Source organism: Pygoscelis adeliae, unplaced genomic scaffold (assembly GCF_000699105.1).
Source record: "Pygoscelis adeliae isolate BGI_AS28 unplaced genomic scaffold, ASM69910v1 Scaffold318, whole genome shotgun sequence".
NCBI lineage: Eukaryota > Metazoa > Chordata > Aves > Sphenisciformes > Spheniscidae > Pygoscelis > Pygoscelis adeliae.
The window spans coordinates 2,430,835-2,453,210 of record NW_008825430.1 but is presented as its reverse complement, the minus strand read 5'-3'; the positions used below and the strand labels follow the sequence as shown (position 1 = coordinate 2,453,210).

The 22,376-nt window shown below is 35.8% G+C and overlaps 2 protein-coding genes across 2 annotated transcripts in view; both read left to right on the top strand.

Moving 5' to 3' along the window:
- Positions 1-327: 327 nt before the first annotated feature.
- On the top strand, positions 328-7,751 carry LOC103922739 (transient receptor potential cation channel subfamily M member 7-like). Its single transcript, XM_009330928.1, has 7 exons — positions 328-401; positions 2,840-2,878; positions 3,376-3,574; positions 5,256-5,469; positions 6,001-6,125; positions 6,532-6,703; positions 7,573-7,751. Exons 3-7 carry the CDS (start codon positions 3,431-3,433, stop codon positions 7,749-7,751), a joined length of 834 nt encoding a protein of 277 aa, XP_009329203.1. The 5' UTR covers positions 328-401; positions 2,840-2,878; positions 3,376-3,430.
- Positions 7,752-11,420: 3,669 nt separating this feature from the next.
- Positions 11,421-22,376, top strand: part of TRPM7 (transient receptor potential cation channel, subfamily M, member 7) — a 25,506-nt gene continuing 14,550 nt past the window's right edge. Inside the window, exons 1-11 of the mRNA XM_009330929.1 lie at positions 11,421-11,549; positions 13,541-13,681; positions 14,257-14,391; positions 14,992-15,272; positions 15,744-15,972; positions 17,216-17,371; positions 17,511-17,654; positions 18,338-18,466; positions 19,349-19,633; positions 20,738-20,912; positions 21,466-21,598. Coding sequence (XP_009329204.1) covers positions 11,436-11,549; positions 13,541-13,681; positions 14,257-14,391; positions 14,992-15,272; positions 15,744-15,972; positions 17,216-17,371; positions 17,511-17,654; positions 18,338-18,466; positions 19,349-19,633; positions 20,738-20,912; positions 21,466-21,598 — 1,922 coding nt within the window. The 5' untranslated portion in view covers positions 11,421-11,435. The remainder of the gene's footprint in view (positions 11,550-13,540; positions 13,682-14,256; positions 14,392-14,991; positions 15,273-15,743; positions 15,973-17,215; positions 17,372-17,510; positions 17,655-18,337; positions 18,467-19,348; positions 19,634-20,737; positions 20,913-21,465; positions 21,599-22,376) is intronic.

Sequence of the window (22,376 nt, the reverse complement as noted above, 5' to 3'; positions counted from 1 at the left end):
TATTTAAATGTTAGCTTTGAAAAAAGATTACTTTGAATTTTAATGGATTTGTGTATAAAATAAGTTACGTGATGATTCTGGTTATCTCAACTTTTAGACAGTGTGAACTGCTTTTATAGGGTCATATATGGTTTTGTTAGTATTTTGGGAGACAGTAAAACAGTAAATGGCAATTTAACTTCTTTATGTTAGACACTACTTGCCTTCATCTTTAAATAAAAAAGCCCTCATGTTCTAATTCTTGTTTCCTTAAAAAGCATTTTTCATTGCAAGGTTGTATGATTTGTATTTTATAATACTGTTACACTTTTTATTTTTCAGTCCCAGAAATCCTGGATAGAAAATACTTTCACCAAGAGGGAGTGTGTGTATATTATACCAAGTTCAAAAGACCCCCACAGGTAAACGAGAAATGATGCAAGAACTCATTGCTGCTCTTAAAAATAAAAAAAAAAAGTCAGTATTGTAGAGAGAGTATATAATAGAATTTTGGAATAACTATCTGTATAAAACACTGTCTTTAGTTCATTCTTTCGTGACTGGGCGTTGTCACTCTTTGTGCCTAGCTTGGATTTTTTTGTCCTTTTCTGAAAGTACTTTGGCATTGCAGAAATCTCTAATAAATGTTCCTCTGTTCTCTGCTGTTTCCTACTAGTCTTCCTAGTGATGTCTATGGTGTGTCTACAGTGGGGCGGGGGGGAGGTTGTATGTTTTTTTGGGGTTGTTGTTTTTTTTTTGGTGGCATAGTTCTGAAGTCAGAAAGTCTCTTAGACATACACTCTATTGGAATTTAAAGAATAGCAGTGTGAGTGTAGGGTGAAGTGTAAAAATAAACCTGACAGTGCAGGAAAAAGGGATGAAGAATTCATAGAAGAATAAAGAAAACAAGAATTGTGGTGGGAGAAAAAAATTGTAAAACGAAGACTAAATAAATATTTGCTTCCAGGGAAGATAGATAAAATAAGAACAGTTCGGATATCAAAAGATTTCATGTGGTATCTAGCAATTTTTCATTCTTAAGTTCTGTAAGGAAAAAATGAGGCTGAAAAACAGGGAAGTATGTTTCTAGAGGGGAGGCTGAGACTAATGAAGAATATTTTGCATATCTCACGTGCTGCTTTTACCTTATGCTAAATTAGAGATGTAAAATCTGGCAAGTTAGTGACACCTCTAACGTATCTAATTGGTAGAGTTTACCTTCACTAAATGTTACAGGTATAATTTTAAGAGTTTCTACAATGATTGAACTTGACGTGCGTGGTCATGACATCTGTGTCACAGATTAAGGAAGGTCAAATTGAAAATAAATTCAAAATTAGTATTTTAAGGCAGTTTTGTCTTCCCAAAATGTTTACTATTGTCATTATGGATTTCAGATCAGCTTTTTTTTAGCTTCATATATTTGAGAGCAGCTGAGAAAGCTTTCCTTCTGAACTTCTCAAAACTTCTATTTCAGCCTTTTCCATGAAAACACTTATAAATATCTTTTGTTCTGTTGCAGCAGAGTATTGTTTTTCTTTTAAGAACTTTGTTTTTAGGCAGAAAAAGAACAAAGTAAGTGCTGTAGAATTTTTTAAGTTATTGTAAATAATTCACCACATTCCTTGAAACCATGTGACATGAGAAGCTTTTAGAATTTATAGCCGTGATTGTAGCACATGGAAAATTTGCAAATGCAAACAAAGTAATTAGGAAGCTGTTAAAATTTCCAGAGCATTTCACAAGGAACAAAAGGATCTTCAACACTTGCCCTTTTAGTTTAACCCATTTGTAACATACAACGGACTTTACAACTTTTCCATCAGATTTTGTCCTTTGGTTTCTAAGTATTGCTTACTGTTGTTAGTGAATTATGCGTAAATAAATCAAATGCAGACAGGAGTATTTGGTGCGTTTTGTTGATCTGTACCTTTTAGTATAGATAATTGTACTTTAATAACTGTTAGAGAAGGTCTAAAGCTATAGTTCAGTATTAAAAACAGATGATTAATAGCAGAGTAACTTTCATAGAGGACAAAATTTAAAATTTTTTTATGCTCAAAGTCTGCAAACAGTTTAAGACTACTGTATAACATCTGTATTTGCACACTCTTGCATACTAGCTCTTAACCATAATTGGTTAACAGCTGCTTATGAAAATTATGGAAAACAGTGGTATAAATCTATCTGCTATGTTAATTTTAAATGTTAAGAAAGCTGTTAGCAGGAAAACACAGAAAATGTGTAGAAAAGCGGGTAGAAATGAAGCATTCTTTTTATATAATAAACTTTACATAAAGGCATTACTGTATAAGGTTTGTTCAAATATATCTTCTTCTGCACATGCAACTCAGAAATGATTAAATAACCTTCCCACACAGGCAGTTCAACTTGCATGTATATTAGAAGGATGAATTTGTAGAATAGATGCAACAATGTATAGTTAGAATGAGTCCAAGAAAATGCTGGTCTGCAAGTAACTTCTTAGCATCTAGCAAAAATGTTTCAGTTTGAGTACTGCAGATAATCCCGTCTGAAATATTCCTGGGCTTCAGATATATTGATGGTTCAAAGCCTGGAAACCCATCTGAAGTCTCAGGACTGAAGCTTTTGCGTGTTTATGTGTTTTTACGTGCCAAGTATACTACAGTCATGTAAAATAAGACAGACAATTTACCATGTTAAAAACGGGCAAACTTGGGCAGCATGTTTTCCATTTACTGGAGATCTCTTTTGTTAAGTAATCTTTCTGTAAGCACATGAAGTGGTGCAAGTGGTCTGTCGCCACCCCCCAACTCACTCCCCCCCACCCCCCAAATTGAAGCTGAAGTTTACTCATATATTTAAATATTTCTTATAGATGCCTTCCAGGATGTCAGATTTGTCAGCAACTTGTCAGGTAAGAGTTCTTTGTAATTGCAATGTTTATGATTTTTTTTTTTTCCCATTAAATAAGCACTTTCATAATAGGGTTTTTAAAAGTTTTGATCAATATTGCAAATGACAAGTTGGTGAAAGGTTAGATACAAACCAAATATAACTAATGAATAAAGAACTGTCTGCAATACATAGATCACAGATTTATAAATGTTATATAAATTATTTGGCTTCAAAGAATCAATTTTCTGTGTCCTGACTATTTAGTTTCTCCTGGCCTCCAACTTGCTATCTCAGTGAGCTTCAATATTTTGCATAATAATTATGTATTGTAATTAATTCTTGCTATAAATATTTATGGTGACAGGGCTTGCTCTGGAAAAGAGGTTTATATAATATTTAGAATCTTTGCTTTCTAAATCTGATGTACCTCTGTTATAGATAAAGGAAATTCTTCTCTCTCTTGTCTTCTAATAATAGTATTTACTCAAGCATTCTAAATGTTATGGTTGGGTGCAGGTGCTGTTGTGGCCGCTTGGTCAGACAACATGCTTGTTTTACTGCAAGTCTTGCTATGAAATACTCCGATGTGAAGCTGGGTGAAAACTATAAGCAGGAAATAGAAGAATGGTCAGTGGAAAAACATACAGAACAGACCTCTACTGATGCTTACGGTGTCATCAACTTTCAAGGTGGCTCTCATTCTTACAGGGCTAAGGCATGTATGACATTTTCTTTTTTTCTTACAATGAACATGTTGATAGAGATGGTGGATACTTCATTTAACTTTTGAAATTGAAGGCTGAAAACAATGTCACCCATATTGTGACAAACCAATGCCCTCTACTATTCTAGGGTGTTTTTTTTTATTGTGATCTGAATTATTTCTAATTTCCATTTTTTAATTTATTTTTCGTAACAAAATTTGCTCAGATCTATCAGAATTAGTTGTATTCATGTACCGGCTTACCTTCAAATTGCAAATGGTGATAAGAATTCATAATCACTTCAGCAAAACATTACGTTAAGAATTCAGTGTCACTGTTTCAGACTTCATGAAAATACAGCTTACTCATCTGTACTGCTTGCTTACTTGCTAAAGTTAAATTTTTATAGGACCTGTTAAGTAACATCTGCTATCTTAACCCTCTATTCATAATTTTCAAACTCTGAAAAATAATTTAAAATTATGGACAGATGTGGAATATGCTTCTTTAGTAGGTTTGTTCAAAATTATTAAAGCATAATCATACTGATCAGAATAACTAAGTTTTTTGGAAGAGGGGGTTACTTAAAAACAAGCATACCAATAAATCAAAATTTTGGAAACCAGCTCAATTCACAAGTACACATGTACTGGAGAGGCTAGAAAACTGGAAATTCTGACATATTCTCCATAACCATTTTGTAAAGGATTTCTAGGTGTGGTAGAATTGATTTAATGCTCATGCAGTTATAAGCTGCAAAGAGTTCTGATACAGTGTGGCTCCTATGGCCAAACTGAAGCGCTTGAGTGAGGGAGCTGTGTTCCTTACGCAGCCGGCGGAGCCCCTGGGGAGAGTCCAGTGCTCCAGGTGAGATCGTCTCTGTGGAGAGGAGGGCTCTTAGCAGAATTCTTTCACGTTGGTAATAGCAGCGTATGTGTTCCTTTGTACGCCTAGTATAGCTTAAAACTGCTGTGAATCCTTTTCCAGGTGTACAGAAAGAGCAAGCTGCCTGTACTCATTTCTGTGCTTACTTCTGCAGTGCTAGTGGGGTTGCTAAAGCCAGTTTATTGGAACAGTGATTTTTTTTTTTTTTTTAGTTAGAACTTGATTCAGGTAGGGCTTATTGAATAGCTTGTGTTAAAGATGCAACAGTATTTTTAACTGATAACCAACTGCTTAATCTTATGCTGTTAAACGGGTTAAAAAGCTGCTAGTTTTGAAGTTTTCTATCAAAGAATGTAGCTTTCCTTCCCATCAGGAATAGGGAAGGAAAAGCGAACAACTCTCTTTCTGTAAAACTTTTCGCAGGAGACATGCAAGCTTCTCCCCAGTAGATGGCAGAACTTTTATAAATATTTCTGAATTTCATCTAATTTAGAGATCATCCAATGCTTTCATAAAGACTCATTTTTCTAGGTCGTTGTGCCAGTAGGATGGAATAACATAGTTATTATGTAGTTGTTCCCTTTCCAAAATTTGCTTTAGAAACTGCTGTCTTGTCCTTAACTTTGGAGGACGTGCAGTAAGCTTGTTCATTTATTGCATCTGCCGTGTTTTGAGACAGTGAATTACATTTTCTGTAGCCAGGAATAGGATAATATATCCTGAAGTACATCCTGGTTCTTCTTTTTACTCATTGATTCTGTGATGATTTCCTTTAAGAACCTTTTAACTCTCTTCTTGTGCCTGCAGTATGTGCGACTGTCATATGACACTAAGCCTGAAGCTATTCTGCAACTTATGCTTAAAGAATGGCAGATGGAGTTGCCGAAGCTTGTTATATCTGTACATGGGGGCATGCAGAAATTTGAACTTCACCCACGCATCAAACAGTTGCTTGGCAAAGGTCTTATTAAAGCTGCAGTAACAACAGGAGCCTGGATTATAACTGGAGGAGTGAACACAGGTAAAGTACCACCAGGGAATGTGCACAGTTAACTGGATTATGGTTTATAAGAGCCAAAAGATTTAATGGATGCATAGCTTTGTCTAAAAGCAAAGTAAATTTAAGTGAGTTTGGTCAAGTGAGATTAAAATAATAATTTTGAACATGTGTAGTGGGAAGTGGGCTGCTGTCTTGTCTTGCAAAGAGAAACAACACAAAGGTGGGGGTTTTTGGTTTTTTGGGTGCTTTTGGTTTGGTTTTGGGGTGGGTGTTTTGTTTTTGAAACTGCAAGAGGACAAACTTAATGCGATTAAAACAAGTATGGGAATGTACTGGAAACTCTTTAGTTCTTACTAGGCTAATATTTATTTTGTTGAATAACTGATACATAGTACTTTGTTTCCTTCTAGTAGGTGTAGTATGCTGCTTTTTCTTTGGTGTTGTGTCAAATAAGTTCCCAGATCCTTAAAGGCCCGGTGAACTAATAAAACAGCTGTATTGAATGTCACATCTTATTAAGAAATACATTGAAATCTTTTTGTGCACAAACAGGTGTTGCAAAACATGTTGGTGATGCTCTAAGAGAACATGCCTCCAGATCATCTCGAAAGATTTGCACTATTGGGATTGCTCCATGGGGAGTGATTGAAAACAGAAATGACCTTGTTGGAAGAGATGTAAGGATAAATTACCTAACTGAAATAATGACTTATCTGACTTTTTTTTTTTTACAAATCTGCTCAAGCATCCATTTACAGAGGATGATAAATTGAAAAATTTTGATGCAGAGTCTTCAATGCTACTGTTTGCCAGAGCAGTCACAAGTTTTCCCCAAAGACACCTTTTCAAAGGATCTTTTCTCTGTTATCCTTCAGAACAGAATTCTTTTGTGATATAGTTATCTGCTTTCCTGCACAAAGTTAAGAGCTACAGCTGTTGGTGTATCCTGACCCAAGGCATGCTTATATGTGTCAGTGCTTCTTGTTGAGCCACCAGTTCTTGTGTCTAGACAAAAAGTTAAGTTTCACAGAAACAAATTTGTATCTTTATAAGTAAAAGACATTGTTGTGTGCTTATACTTAGGTGGTTGCTCCGTATCAAACCTTGTTAAACCCGTTAAGTAAACTAAACGTCCTAAATAACCTCCATTCCCATTTCATTCTGGTGGATGATGGAACAGTTGGAAAGTATGGAGCAGAAGTTAAATTGCGGAGAGAACTGGAAAAAACTATTAATTTGCAACGGATCCATGCAAGTAAGTAATTATGATGCCTGAGGGCTGAGTGTTACTATGCTTTGATGAAAAAGGTACTTGCACCAAACATCCTAATGAGAAAATAGAAAAATTAGTATTTTGTTTATGTTTCAAGTCTGAATGATTATTTTGCAAATTTCAACTGTTGCTTTGGACCCTAGGTGTTGCTGGTAGATTTAGGATTTCTTTGGGACCAGAGAGGAGGGTTCTTTTGAATAAAGCTGTCAATTTTGCTTTGATAAAGCAAATGGACATCACTTGAGTTACTAGTATGTTGTCAGGCCTTACTGGTCTGGTGATTCACGGTTTTGACACTGATCACTTGCAGTTTCACAATAGGGCAATTGAATTTGTAAAACATCATTGTGTTTGTGCAAAGAAGCCATGACTTCTTTTGGTGTTTTCCCAATTATGGGGCAACACCTGTGTGTTTTTTCTCTTCTAGGAATGATTTTGCAATACTCCCTGTCAGTACGGGGTTTCCATGTATTCCATGGGTTCAAATTGTATACGTGTTGTCATCTTTGGAAACTATCTGGGGGGAATGTAGAAGGGGAGTTCCCTGAAGAAAAAATGTTCACTTTTCTGCATTAGTTCAGGAATATTTCTGTGAAGAATCTCTTCTGTTTTGTAGACTGTATTCCATTGTATTTATGAGCTTCTTTGCAGTGCTTTCCCCCCCAGGCCAAAGTATAAACAATGCTTGAAACTGTGCATTAGCAACAGTTAAAATGTCTGGCAGGCAGCGTTTTAATATTTATTCAATAGAAGGGACATACTTGATTTATTAAATATGTAAAACCAGTCTTCGCATTCCCTATACGCTTACAACATTGTCTGGTTTTTATTACTTATTTGCAACTTTATAGGAATTGGCCAAGGTGTGCCTGTGGTGGCACTTGTGTTCGAAGGTGGCCCCAACGTCATACTCACAGTTTTAGACTTCCTTCAAGAGAGTCCTCCGGTGCCGGTGGTAGTATGTGAAGGAACTGGTAGAGCTGCAGACATACTGGCATATGTTCACAAGCAAACAGAGGAGGGAGGGTAAGTCCTAGCACTGCTAGCCAAACTATCAGTTATACGTAGATGGGTTTTGAGACCATTCCTTAATGAAATTGTGCAAGACCTTTTTCTGTGGAAAGGCAAAGGCTAAAAGCAGAGAGTGTAATCTTGCCTGTGATGCAGCTTTCTGGGTTGGCTGCAATAACAGCTTTGGCTAAAGACCAAGACTTCTTTTCTAGTTCTGGGTTCCTCCCACACACCTTGTACCAGTTGCACCAAATTCTGTAGCGTATGCTTGCTTTAGCAATACTTACAAAAAGGATAGGAAAAGTGTACACACCTATATTGTAAATTAGGGGAAACATCTTGTGTGTAACTTCAGCTACGTGCGGTAATTTTGTTACACCATTGTAACTAGAGGACCCGACTCTCAATTTAAATTGCTCTGTCTGCTTCAACTTCAAATTTTAACTAAGCCACAGTAACTTAAGTGATAAATGTGACTGTTCTTAAGTGTGCACAAGAGTTTTGCTCAACAGAAGTCAGACCTGACCAGACCTTCCAGAGATGTGAGAATAACATGAAGAATCATATGTTACCAAACTGCTTGAAAATGTCACTTGACAACATTGAATGGAAATATTTTCATGCAGTTAGCTGTTGCATAGTGGTAACTTTTCTTGAAAAGGGATCAGAAAGAGTTTCTATATTGTTTCTTCTGAGTAGTCTTTAAAACTGAACTTTTTACGCACTTCTGTTTAGTGTTGAAAGAAAACACTTGTCTATTTTAAGTGTAGTTTCAAATAATAAAAGGGTTGTGGTTGGGCTCCACAATACTTAGTGATTTCTAGTTAGTTGTCAGACTTGCATAAATCCTTAAACATATTGGGTCCTTCTTGCAGGGACTGCCTCAGAACCAGGAGGTAGGGATCTAACGTAGCAGTAAACCAAACAGCTTTGTCCATAGTAAGATCAGAAGCAGGTCTTATTCAGAGGGGTGAGTACTTAGTATTTTGTGTCCAAAATCTTTTAGTTGAGAGTATCTCGGAACTGGGTATGGGAAGGAAAGGGAGAGAAGCTGAGTTACTTTTACGAGGCGGTAGTAGAAAGCCATAGATTAAGCAACCTATACTTCCTGCTCAAGGTTACCCAAGATTTTGCCACTGAAACGGTAATAAGCTTAATAGATAGCAGGACTTTGAATGGACATGTTGAAACTAATTAAATGCATTGTTGTTCTTACTGTTCATGTATAATAGTGTGTTTTCCTGTTTGTTTGTTTCAATCTCAGGAATGTTCCTGAGGGTGCTGAGCCTGAAATAATTTCAACCATCAAAAAGACATTTAACTTTGGTCAAAGTGAAGCAGTTCATTTGTTTCAGACACTGCTGGAATGCATGAAAAAAAAAGAACTTGTAAGTAGAACTTGCCATAAAAATTTTTTATGCAAGGTGCGTGCATTTGTGGATATAATATGAAATTGTATCTCAATGTTGTATATGATCAAGAGTCATTCAAAAATCTTTTCTGGACACAGTGGATCTTCTAGTTATAGAAGATAGTCAAATACAGTTTTCACATGTATTTTTCTCTCATGGCCAAGAGAGACTTAATTCATGTGATTATTTCTGGTAATCAGAGTTTGTCGTTGTTTCCAAGCCTATTTGTTTTCAGATGACAGGATTCTGGTTTGTTTATAGTGTGTATGTATTTTGTATTTGGCTCGCTGTCCTTTTTTTTCTTGCTTTGATTTTTTGAAAACCTTGGGACTTTTTTTGGTTTCTTTTGGTCTTTTAATGATGACTGTACTAACAAAGATCTACTATCACTGCATGCTTAAAGCAAAAGCACTTTATAGAGCTTTATATCTAGCCTGAGTTCAGGTAGTGGTGTCTCATTTGGACATCATATTGTGCTGTCCTAAGGTTTAAAATTGTCATATTTGGTTATGACAATAACCAAACGTTTGCTGGCAGGTAAATCTCATAATCTAGAATGAACTGGAGGGGTAAACAGAATGCTGTGTGGTGTTTATAGACAACAGAGAATTGTAATCATAGTGGGAAAAGAAGTTCAAATTGATTGAAGAGTGTAAAGGGTTTCTGCTATGCTTTTTCTCATAAAAGATTGTCTTGTGTGGCACCCAGTTAGGAAAACAATACAGAGTGCACGCTAAAGGTAAGTTTAAATCGAGCATAGGCTTAAACTGCATTGAAGATAAGGTGACTTTTTAATGTATTTCAATTCCTGACATAAAAGACTGGTGCTAATCACCTTTTTCCTGAAAATAACTTTAAAATATATGTTTTCCCTATTTTACCATTTTGGACAGATTACAGTTTTTCATATTGGGTCAGATGAACACCAGGACATTGATGTTGCAATACTTACAGCATTGTTAAAAGGTGAGACTTTGAATTTTTAAGAGCATTTGGAATCCCCAGATATAGTTGTTTAGTGTTTATATGATGGATTATTTATAAAATACTATAATCTGTAGGCATCTTCAGTTTTTAAGCAAATAATTATCTACTATGTTTTCTCATTGTATAATACCATAACGTGTCATAAATGATAATATATACTGTATAACTTTGTGGTAGATTGCTTGATTTGGCCTTTTTAGGAGGAAAGAATGTTTATTGTCTTGTATTTTAATTAATTTTTTTCATTGTTTTTGCTTCTTAAGGCACGAATGCATCTGCATTTGACCAGCTTGTTCTTACACTTGCATGGGATAGAGTTGACATAGCCAAAAATCATGTTTTTGTTTATGGGCAACAATGGCTGGGATGTAATGGTCTGGATTAAGCAGAACGATATTTTCTAAGAGAAAAACTCGACTTATTGTAAAGAATGAATCTTTTTACTTTTGTAGAGAGAGAGACTGTAGAATACTGACACGTTTGTTTTGAGGACAGTAATTTTTGCATACCGCATAGTCTTACAGCTGTTTTGTTATTGTGTAGTTGAAAATGGTCCAAAAATTTTAGAAATGTTCTAAGTGTTCTTAATAACTAAAGGAGAAAAGACATTGCAAAAGGTGGAAGTGGAATTCATGTTAGTCAGATGCTCTTTCTTCCTTACAGTTGCATGGTCATAGGAAGTTCTTAAGAAGCATCTAGTAAAATGCCTATATTAACTACTGTTGGCAGCACTGCAGTGTCTTTTGAGGGGGAGGATAAAACATCTGGTTTTTGTAGTCTGCAAACTAGTTCGAAAATTACATTGTGGATCTTGCCTTTTTCCCATATTACTGCAAAAATAAAACACAATCTTACATGAGTGTGCAGTCAAAAGTACATAATGTAAGGCTTGTTGATAGCAATGACAGTTCTGAGCATTTGTCTTTGAAGCAAATTGTGCTTTAGATGTTTTATGTCTTTGTGTTTCATCCAATATCAATCTATGAGAACAGCTTAACTATGTTAAACCAAACGTCTACTTAGTCCCATGTACTGTGTCAGTAAGAGATACCTATGGAAGAGTATAAGACTTGCTGATTAAGTCTTTAGAATATTCTCTTATCCTGTAATTGTGTGAAGTTCAGGAGATTTTCTGAACCAAGGGTGACATCTTTGTAGACATATAAGGCTTCCCCAGCCCTGTAAATGGATGAGGTTGATAGGTAATCTAAGCACGCTTACTTTTGTGATGCTCCGTTTTACTGGTTCTCTCCAGGCTCTGCCTTGTTACTTATTTGTTGTAGGTTGGCTCTCTGGAACAGGCTATGTTAGATGCCCTCGTGATGGATAGAGTTGCATTTGTGAAACTTCTGATTGAAAATGGAGTAAGCATGCACAAATTTCTTACAATTCCCAGGCTGGAAGAGCTTTATAACACAGTAAGTGAATGATTGCTTTTTAAGCTACTTTTAGAACAGCTTTTTAGCTGCTCAGCGTGTCGTATACTGGGTCACGTGCACCAGTCTGAATGCCATGGGGTGTCGATAGGGAAGGCTTCGTGAAGCTGGCCTGAAGTCAGAGTTGAGAAGTGCATGCTGTCTGGCTGCTTTATAGTGCCACAGCTGCTTTCTGGCTCTTCAGAAACGATACCAGAAATAGTTTGTCAGCAGGATGTTCATCTGTGTCTGATGTTGGGGATAGATACTAAAGGGAAAATTGCAGCTTTGTTATGGAACATATGAAATGTGTAAACCACAGTGGGGAAGAGAACAAGAGAAAGTCAGATGGGTGAAACTTGTGCACAAAATATGAGGTCTATAGATAGTATTGTTAGGGCTTCATAAGATGAATTCTGTCTATAGCAGTTAATATTATCATAATAGTTGTAAAAATAGCTTATTTTGTGAACCTGCATAGTTATACATATTACTTAAAAAAAATTTATTGCTGTAGGTGTTGATTTAAGAATTTTAAAGTAGTTTTGCATAACAGTAAGTATCTAACAGGACAAAACAAAAAACCTTCCACCAGAAAGTAGCTAATGTGAGTAGTACGCAAATATGACTTAGGCTTGCGTTAACATGCTCATTATCTGCTTTTGACAAAAAATAAAGACAAAAAGAAGGAATTCTTTAGCTAATAAAGCTCTGTAAAGGAGCCCACGTGATCAGGTTTTGTTATTTGGTTTTTTTAATTAACCTTTTATGGTGTTGCTTTTACACACTTGATGTGCTTTTGATTGAGTTCTGTATGGGAGCTAGGGTAACCATATGTCTAAAAGAGTAACAGTTCATGCACTCACATGCAGAGAAGGAAGAAGAATCCACTTTGGTAAAAAGAGGGAATGTTCAGACTAAATCTTTAAAAAGTAAGGGAGCTTTTACTATGGATCCTGCAATACTGTAAACATGAATATCAGTCTGTGTGTGTTCCTGTAAATGAAAATGTTTTTTTGTTAAAACCTTCCTCTATAATATTACATTTTAATAATACAAAAAACCCGTAACGCTGCTTTTTGCATTCTGGGGTTTTTTGGTTTTGGGTATCCCGTCCCCCCGTCCCCCCCCCATTTGGACAAACTGTGGGTGTATTAATTATGTCCTAAATTAAAACAGAAGTAAAATGAAACAAAAAAGGAAATAGTCTATAGCTAATACGGTAGTTTGAAATATTTGCTCTTATTTGATGGCTACTATTTGTTTAAAAACTAAGGATTTTTTTTTTTGAGCCAACATGCAAAAATATTTGGCTTCTACTGTAATCTTCTCATGTTGTCATTGCACTCTAATTTCTCATTCCAAATTTCCCCCCCCTTCTTTTTTTATAAAGAAACAAGGCCCAACTAACCCAACACTCTTTTTTTTTTTTGATGTCAAACAGATATGCTGTAAATGTAAAAATCTGTCAAACTAGCAGTGTTAGTTTTTTGATGATTTCTAATGTTTGACTGTCAATTTAATCTTAGGTTTATTAATTAGGTTTTATTGTAAATAATAAGCTACCTCTGCAGTCATTCTGTTGTTTCCAGTACTTGCTGTTGTATGCTTAGTCCCCTGCTGCCAGGAAGATGTTAAACCTGAGGAGTGTTGTCTTTTTCATCTTACTTGTGATTGTTTTGCTTTTTGGGGGGATTGAAAGCTGATACTCCCAGTTAGGAGTAATTTTGGTTGTTAAAACAATAGACAAAAACCAGTCCGCACCCCCCGACAGAATGAACATCTGCCCTGCTAGGGGAGATCATACAGAAAAGAAGCTATAACCTCGTCTTTTTTTGAAACTGATAAATATTGAACCATATAGGTGGGGTTTTCTAATCATGAAAGGTTTAATTTGTTTTTTTTATTTAGAGCTGTCATGTGACATGTAGAAACACTTTAAGCAAGTTTAAGATTATAATTTGAAAAACTAAAAATACCTTTTGTGTTCCTAGGGAAATCTTCCTCCGGGATATAAAATCAACCTGATTGATGTGGGGCTGGTTATTGAATATCTGATGGGAGGAACGTATAGATGCACCTATACAAGAAAACGCTTTAGAGCTATATACAATAGTCTCAGCGGGAACAATCGGGTATGTGGCAGTTGGATAACAGGACGTGCTGATTCATACGTTCTCAATTTAAAAAAACCTATGAATTTTGGAGGAAAATTTGATCCATATTATTTTGTTCTTCTTGTCAATGGATGGGTTCTTTTAAAGGCGCTAGTAAGGCCTATGAGGGCACCTGGTAACTGTTTTGGGATTGAGGACAAACAAAAGGTTTTGTTCTCCTGCTCCTTATTCTAGCACATCTAAATTCCTTCTGTGTTACTCCCTCTTTTTCTGCTCATAGGGGAAGAATGGGCGCTAAACATGCAGATTCACCAGGGCTTGGGATGCAGATGTCTTAGCTTCTTCTAAAGCAACAAGTGTAACTGCCTACTTTGTGACTTCTTAAAAAACCAAACCAACCAAACAAACAACTTGTTAAATATCCAGTGAAAATTCTGGTTGTTGCTGTTATATAAGTTCATCACTGTTTCAGTAGCAAAATAGCTATTTAATTGCTCAACTAAGTGTCTAGCTATAAACAGATGACTTTATAATGCATAGCAGGTAAGAGTAAAGATGCCAAACCGAGCACCTTCCTCTTATTCTTGTTACAGCGGTCTGGGCGAAATCCTTCAAATACTACTCCTCAGATGTGTAAAAGCCATGATTCTTTTGGTAACAGGGCAGACAAGAAAGAAAAAATGCGCCATAATCACTTCATCAAAACAGCACAGCCATACAAACCAAAGGTACAGATGTGTGAGGGCAACAAGGTGGGGTTTATTTTAAGTAGTTAAGAGTGAAGAACCTGGTTGAAATCCAGGTGCCACTGAAGTGTGAGCAGCAGCAGTTTTACTGACTTCGGTAAAGCTGGAATTTCAGCCTTGCTTTTGTACTTGTTTATAAACTGTCTAGCATGCTTACAGGATTCTGTAAAGGGTGTTTAATTTTCTGCGTAGTGGTCTTCTGGACAAGCTTTGATATGTTAGGGGGGAGCAAAAAGCTCATCTTTGGCACTAGTTCTAGCAATGGGGGGGACTCACGTGGCTTTGTAGACGGATCAAGATTTGGCCATGTGTCCCATGACTTTCCTCATTTGTAGGTATATTAGTCACTGCTTTTCTTTTGACCTATAAATCAAAGTAATTCAGTCTCCTGGTTATTAAAATGAATTGGACTCAACTGAAGTTTTTGAACAAAAGTTCCAGCTGCTTTTCAAGACTTGAGAAATTCATTTTTCTTTCTATAATTATATATAATTTGATGTTGGATCACTCAGCATTTATTTCAAGCTATGCCGTGACCAAGTTTAGAGATTTAAAATGTAACTTTCTGATTTTATTTTAAAGATTGACACTGGTGCAGAAGAGGGAAAAAAGAAAAGAACCAAAGATGAAATAGTAGACATAGATGATCCTGAAACGAGACGTTTTGCTTATCCTCTCAACGAGCTGTTACTTTGGGCGGTGTTAATGAAGAGGCAGAAGATGGCCCTCTTCTTCTGGCAGCATGGGGAGGAGTCCATGGCGAAAGCCTTAGTTGCTTGCAAAGTGTATCGTTCGATGGCATATGAAGCAAAACAAAGTGACCTTGTTGATGATACTTCAGAAGAACTGAAACAGTATTCCAAGTAAATTACATTTATATAGTTAAAGATTTTTCTTGAAATTTACAGTAAAAGTAGTGGGCTATATATGAACAAAACCCAAACTGTTCTATTAGCACACTTGAAGACAATTCCTTTTTGCAAAAAGGATTAAGTGACACTCTAGTAGAAGTTTTATATTGGATATTGCTCTCTTGAGAGCTGTCACAAGTCACGGTTTATAGTTAAAATGACACTGAATGTGCCATTTACTTCCATGTAATTTCCTTGCGTGTTTTAACAGCTGTTTGTAGCCTGCATATGTTTTTAATAGAAGTCACAGATTCACATGTTGTAGTTAGAAACTACTGTACAGTATATCTGTACAGAAGGGACAGGTAGTAGTCCCTTCAAGTTGTGCTACTGGGAATTTGATTGCACAAAAAAATTTGACCTAAACTCAAGGTCATTTCCGTAGGTACTAAATTTTGTTTTGTTGGTTTTTCTTCATTCTAGCGAGTTTGGTCAACTGGCAGTTGAACTGTTAGAACAGTCCTTCCGACAAGATGAAACTATGGCAATGAAATTACTAACCTATGAGCTTAAAAATTGGAGCAACTCAACTTGTCTGAAGCTAGCGGTGTCATCAAGGCTTCGTCCATTTGTAGCACATACTTGTACACAGATGTTGTTATCGGATATGTGGATGGGAAGGCTGAACATGAGGAAGAATTCATGGTACAAGGTAAGCATTGTCGCAGTTTATCGGTGTAAAAAGGATCAACGGAATTTGTGGTTAAATGGAAGGCAAGCAAGTGTTTAAATGCTCTTAGTTATAAAGCTTTCACAACTATAGCTTATGTTAATAAATCCTGTAAAACAGTCTCCTATAACATAATCAAAACTGGAAGTGTTTATTGTTAACTCTTCTTTTGACACTCTATTGTCTTTTCAAATAAGGTACAGAAATATAGACGGCAAAAACCAGGCAAGTAGCCTTTAATCAGAGGCTTAAAGAGATCATGTGAATACTAATCCACTACTAAAAACATAGTGGTAAAAAACCTTAACAGACAGAAAACCCGCTGTAAGAATATACTTTCATACATTTTGGCTTTTTACAGGCAGTACTTAAGACTTGACGTAGTAAAGCTTTGTATATATCCTATTTTGGAGGAAGAAACTGAGCCAAAAGCAGGGCACAGAATGAAACAAGGGCAGGCAAATCGGGGATAGGTTTTCCAGTGGTGCCCTTTGTGATATAGATCAATTGAACCAAAATGGGAGTTGCATGTTTCTTTGAGGTGGTGTGCCAAAACCTAATTGTTGCTAGGAATATAATGAAATAAAACTTTCCTACAAAATATCTACAAGCATCATGTAATTTGTGACCTACTAAAATCCTCTTTGATAACTGATTAACCATTTTCTTGCTTGCTTTGTAACAAGCTAATGACAATAAATAGCTTTCACCTATTCTCTTTATCCATACCTTAGCTCATTTTCTTACCATAAGTTGGAAAAAAAACCCAACCCAAAACCAAACAAAACACACACCACCACCACCACCCCCCGAACCAAACCACAACCTCAATTCTTATATGGTTTTTAAATACACCTTGACAGTACACAGTTCCAGAGTTTCTGGGAGTGGATTAAAGAACAGAGTGTAAACAGAACATCTCTGGATTTTCAGGCTTGGAGTACGTTCTTTCTAGTGGCTTTTAGTTTTGGAATTTGTTGATTTTATTTTTTTTTTCCCCTTTCCTGTATCTTCAAGTCAAGGAACACTCTGTATATGTGACCTTTAGCCTCTTAAGTGTGTATATAAGTAATAACAACTAATTATTTTCTACTTTTTTTTTTCCCTTGATAACAAGAAAATGAAATTTGGATAATATATTTTCAGAGGATATTCTGTGTGTTGGTGTATTCTGATACTTTAATGTAGCTGTGAACTATTTGCATTTAGTCTTCATCTTTTCCAGGTGATACTGAGTATTTTACTCCCTCCCGCTATACTGCTGTTGGAATATAAGACCAAGGCTGAAATGTCACATATTCCTCAATCTCAAGATGCACATCAAATGGCAATGGATGACAGTGAAAACAACTTCCAGAATGCAGCAGATGAAATACCTATGGTAATGTGGGGCAGGGGGAGATATTAAAAACAAGATTTCTAACTTAAAATAATTACATTTTTAAATTAAAGCAAGAGTTAAAATGAGTGTCTGAAAGCATCTATTTCTGTCTGTAAAGTTAACAATCCTTTCATTTTAGGAGGTGTTTAAAGAAGTAAGGATCTTGGACAGTGCTGCAGAAAAGCATGATATGGAGACTCCAGCAAAACCTAAAAGACTTCCAATTACACAGAAATTTTATGCATTTTATCATGCACCAATTGTGAAGTTTTGGTTTAACACGGTGAGTTTTCTTTTGTGTAATGTGTATTTTATTTGGAAATCTAATGCCGATTTTTGGGGTTCTTTTCCCAACGTGTAGCTCTGTGACCCGAATCAAAGTTTAAGCACCTTTTTAAAAAAGCAAAAACAAAAAAAAACCAACCCCACCCTTACCTTGCTAAGCTGGAAATGAGAAGTACTTGATTTTGAAAAACTGTATATGGACATGCAGTGCTCCGTGGTTTGGGGTGTTGGGTTTTTTTTAAGTTCATGGCTTTGAGAAATACTTTTTTTTTTTTTTTTAATTAAGCTAAGAGAGTAATTAGCATGAACATTTTTATTCTGGCCTGAGTAATTTCATCAGTTGCTAGCAGGAATTCTATAATCATTTATTAGGCTAAAGTGCTCATGCACAGCTGTGTTTAAATTACTGTAACAGAAACTCTAAAATTTGTTTTAAAGGAAAAATAGCTGTAATAAGAATGAAGCTTTGCTAATAATAAATAGCTTATTACAGCTATCTTTCCTCTTCTAAGAAGAAAATGTTTGTATCCCTTTATAAATAATAACTTGTCTGCTTAAAGTGGTAAATATAGTACTGTAATTCTACTTGCAGCTTTTATTGTATACCACATCAAAAGATTCCATCCACATCTATAAAGAACCCTTCAGTAATCACATGTATAATTTTCATTGCTTTTTTAGTTGGCGTACTTAGGATTCCTCATGCTCTACACATTTGTGGTTCTTGTAAAAATGGAAGAATTACCGTCTGTTCAAGAGTGGATTGTTATTGCTTACATTTTCACATCAGCAATTGAGAAAATTCGTGAGGTATGCCTGTAACAATCTGGGATTTTAGCTTTCTTTGTCAATTAAAACAGTATGCTTTAAAGTGTGTTTATAAACAAGGGAACCTCAGAAACTTCAAGCATCAAAGTACATGATGTAATACCTTTATCTTAAACTTTGGTATAGGCTGCTAGTTTCAATACCAGTATTTCCAATGGGGAAGAGATGGAGGTCTATTAAAAGGAGGTGGGGTTTTTCCTCCTAAATTTCAAGGAACTGGCAATGACATCTTGGTCTGATTTATTTTTTTGTGTGTGTGTGTTAAAATTCCGCCTGCCCCCAAATTGATGGGGTGGTTTTTTGTGTGTGTGTGTATCTGTAACTCACTGTCTACAAGTTGTAATGAAATAAACAACCTTACTTTTCTGAGGGGTGAAATGTGTATTTATTAGTGTCGGTCAAACTCTACCACTGTGCTATGACCGAAATGACAAAACAAAAAAAGCTTTATTGAGACAGGATAGCTATCACAGCTACAACGTGCTGGTCAGCAAGAGACTTTTGAGAAGTTCTGTAAGAATTTTTACACGAGAGAGAGAAATTTAGTTCATTAACCTGGTACGTCAGGCCTAACTGAAGGGGCAGAAAGTAGGGCTCATTTCTGTAACTGTTTCAAAAGAAAAAAACCAACACCAGGAATACCCCAAAACCAAAATACCGTCATGAATTGTTCAGACAGAAGGAAACGTACATCTTCCTTGTCCTTGTTGTGAAGCTGACAAGGTTGAACACTGGTTTTGATTCCTCAGTGTAAAACAGTTATCCATTTGAATAGATTAAGATTAAAAGTTACTGATTCATATATTTCAGTGTTGGTCCATGTGCAATAAATGTGAGCAGATCTGACTTTTATTTTTATTGCAGATTTTTATGTCAGAGGCTGGGAAGATTAATCAGAAGATTAAGGTGTGGTTCAGTGATTACTTCAATATCAGTGACACAGTTGCCATTGTCACTTTCTTCATCGGGTTTGCATTAAGATTTGGAGCGAAGGGGAATTTTGGTGAAAACACTTACAGAGAAAATTATGTCTTTGTTGCTGGAAGAATAACATACTGTCTCAATATAATTTTTTGGTATGTGCGATTACTGGATTTTCTAGCTGTAAATCAACAGGCTGGCCCTTATGTTATGATGATTGGGAAAATGGTAAGTACTATTTTTGTTACTGTTTTTTTTTTCCCAACTGAAATATGTTTTTCTTGCTGCATCTGTTTACAAATTTTCTCCAAGTTTTATTTAGAAAAAAGGTTGCACATCCCGGTGTAATATGTCAACAACTCGGTGTGTAGAATTAGCTAGCTGGAATATAACAATGCATTTCAAAACAAGCACTGAGGAGAAGGCTTCCTTTATTATGGAGCTTTCTCTGTCACGTATCTGTAAAAAGCCGGCAAATCTTCCTTCTCTAATCTGTTTTGTTCTTAGATGTCAGAGACTTGAATGAATATGGTGATGCCTTTCTCTTGATTCATCTAGCATTGCTTCCCTTTTGGGTCTGAGATTTATTTGTAGTCTTGGTTTTCTTGCGTCTGCGCTCTCTAGTGCAAGACTTTAATTTGTTTTGTGTCCTAAAGCACCTTTGTGTTTTGTGCTGTGGAAAACTGGGAATAGATTGTGGCTCTGTTATTGTCTTCTCTCACACAAAAAATATTCAAACTGTTTAAATTTAAAAATAAGTAACTTAGCTTTACCGTCAGTGAGCTATTCTAAATCTTAAAAAAGGTTTTAAGGCTTGAGAACTGTATATATGAAGGTGGAAGGGATGTTTGTTTTTCTTCCCCCTACAAAATGGTTCCTACAAAGTTGAACCCTGCCATTCCTTAAAAATGAGAGCAGCAAGTTGCTCATTTTTCACTTTGATTTCTTGCAAGAGGCATAGGTTCTGTGTTTCAGCCCTTGGAAAACTACCTCTGCATTTTGTGCAGCTATTGAGTGCATCAGGAAGGAATGTTTCTCTTTATCAGTTGCTACTCATCCACATAATAAGTATTTGAGTTACAAAGGAGATACTCTCAGTTGCCTTTGGCCAAGGATACTAAATACTCTGTAAGAAAGGACAGGAAAAAACCATACATTTTTACAGGGTTTGTTATTTAACAAAATTTTCTGACTGAAATATAAGCGTCCTAGACTCTTTTCCTTATATAATACATAGAATTCATCAAGCTTACACTGTCACTGTAAAAGTGTTTAAAGTTGTGAAATCATAATTATGACCTTGTGGGTTAACTGACTTTTTTGCGTTAATAGGTGGCCAACATGTTTTACATTGTGGTGATTATGGCACTTGTACTACTCAGTTTTGGTGTTCCCAGGAAGGCAATATTGTATCCTGATGAGGCACCCTCTTGGACTCTTGCTAGAGATATTGTGTTTCATCCATACTGGATGATTTTTGGTGAAGTGTATGCCTATGAAATTGATGGTAAGACACTGCAATTTTGAAGAAAGTAAGGAGAAAACTTACTCTAAGATCTTCTCAAGGTCTTATGAAATTCTGATTTTATGAAATGAAATGCCCAGTATTGTTGACATCGATTCCATTCATTGGATTATCTCCTCTTTGTGGGTTGCAGCTGTTTAACTTCTTGTCTTGACTCTTTCATTATTCTTTATAAAGCTTGAATGCCTTGGAATGAAAACTCTACTTAATCACAATTTCTCACAAGGCTCTTCCTAGCAAGACTTTGGAATTTTCCCCCACAGCTGTCATGCCAAAATTTTGGCTGTGGTGGTGTATTATGCTATTTTTTAATCTGATAATATGATTATACCATAGTATTAAACAGAAACTGTCTCCTGTATTTTTCTACCATATTCCTAAATGCATGGAGACATTTCGAATTGCAGAACCAGCGCATGATAGTTGGTTGTTGCAGTCTTTGTAAGTGATCTTTCTTTTTTTCCCCCCCTATATATACCTGCTGGGAGTTCTAAAAGTTGTACATGTTTTCTCTGTGTCTTTTTTCCCAACACAGTATGTGCAAATAATTCTGATGAAAAAGTTGCTCATCTCTGTGGCCCAGGAACATGGTTGACCCCATTTCTTCAAGCTGTCTACCTCTTTGTACAGTACATAATTATGGTTAATCTCCTTATTGCATTTTTCAAGTAAGTATATGGATAACTTAATTTTTGCTAATCCTTTGATAAGTTTCTATTTCACTGCAGTAAGATGACAAGATAAGAACTGATGCCAGTTCAAAGCAATCCCATTTGCTGGAAGTATTTTCAGGTTCTAAGGCTGGTCTTTGTCTCCTCCTCACTGCAAGCCCGTGACTAAGTAGGGAAGTGTGTGATGTGACTGGTATGTGTCACATCTATGAGGCCAGAGGAATTGGAAGTTTAAGAGAATTTAAAAGCATTTTGTAACTACTTTTTGTCAGAAAACAAATAAATTTTTTTCTGGATCTGTATATTGACTGTTGTTCCTAAATTCATTTAACATTCTCTAGTTGGTTGAGTTGAATTGTAGTAGAGTAAATTGTCTTTTACAGTTCTCTGCAAGTGTTTGACTTATGGGAATAAGCAGCTCACTAACACTGAAGAATGGCAGACTGCAGAATTAACATGGTCTGATATAAAAATCTGGGTTTAGTTAGAAATAATTACTTTTTTTTTTGTTTGGCAAACTTAAAATTTCACCTCAGTGTAACCTATTTCTGAGGAAAGGTACTGAGATGTTACCAGATGAGAGAATTTTTTAATGTCCTTGCTTTGGATCATGGTGTTTTCTTGAATGTGTTTCCAACTTCCACTAAAGTAATTTTGCAGTAAAAGACAAGTATATGCTTTTGTCTCTTACTTAACTAGCTTCAGAATTCAAGATTGTTATCAAAGTGTTATAAAAAAACCAACCAAAAAAAAAAAACAAAAACAAAGACAAACC

Excerpts from the sequence above, each read along its gene's own strand:
- LOC103922739 (XM_009330928.1), top strand. The coding sequence starts at position 3,431 with ATGAAATACTCCGATGTGAAGCTGGGTGAAAACTATAAGCAGGAAATA. Across the intron at positions 6,126-6,531 it reads ATGACCTTGTTGGAAGAGAT|GTGGTTGCTCCGTATCAAAC; the intron begins GTAAGGATAAAT and ends GCTTATACTTAG. Across the intron at positions 6,704-7,572 it reads TTTGCAACGGATCCATGCAA|GAATTGGCCAAGGTGTGCCT; the intron begins GTAAGTAATTAT and ends GCAACTTTATAG.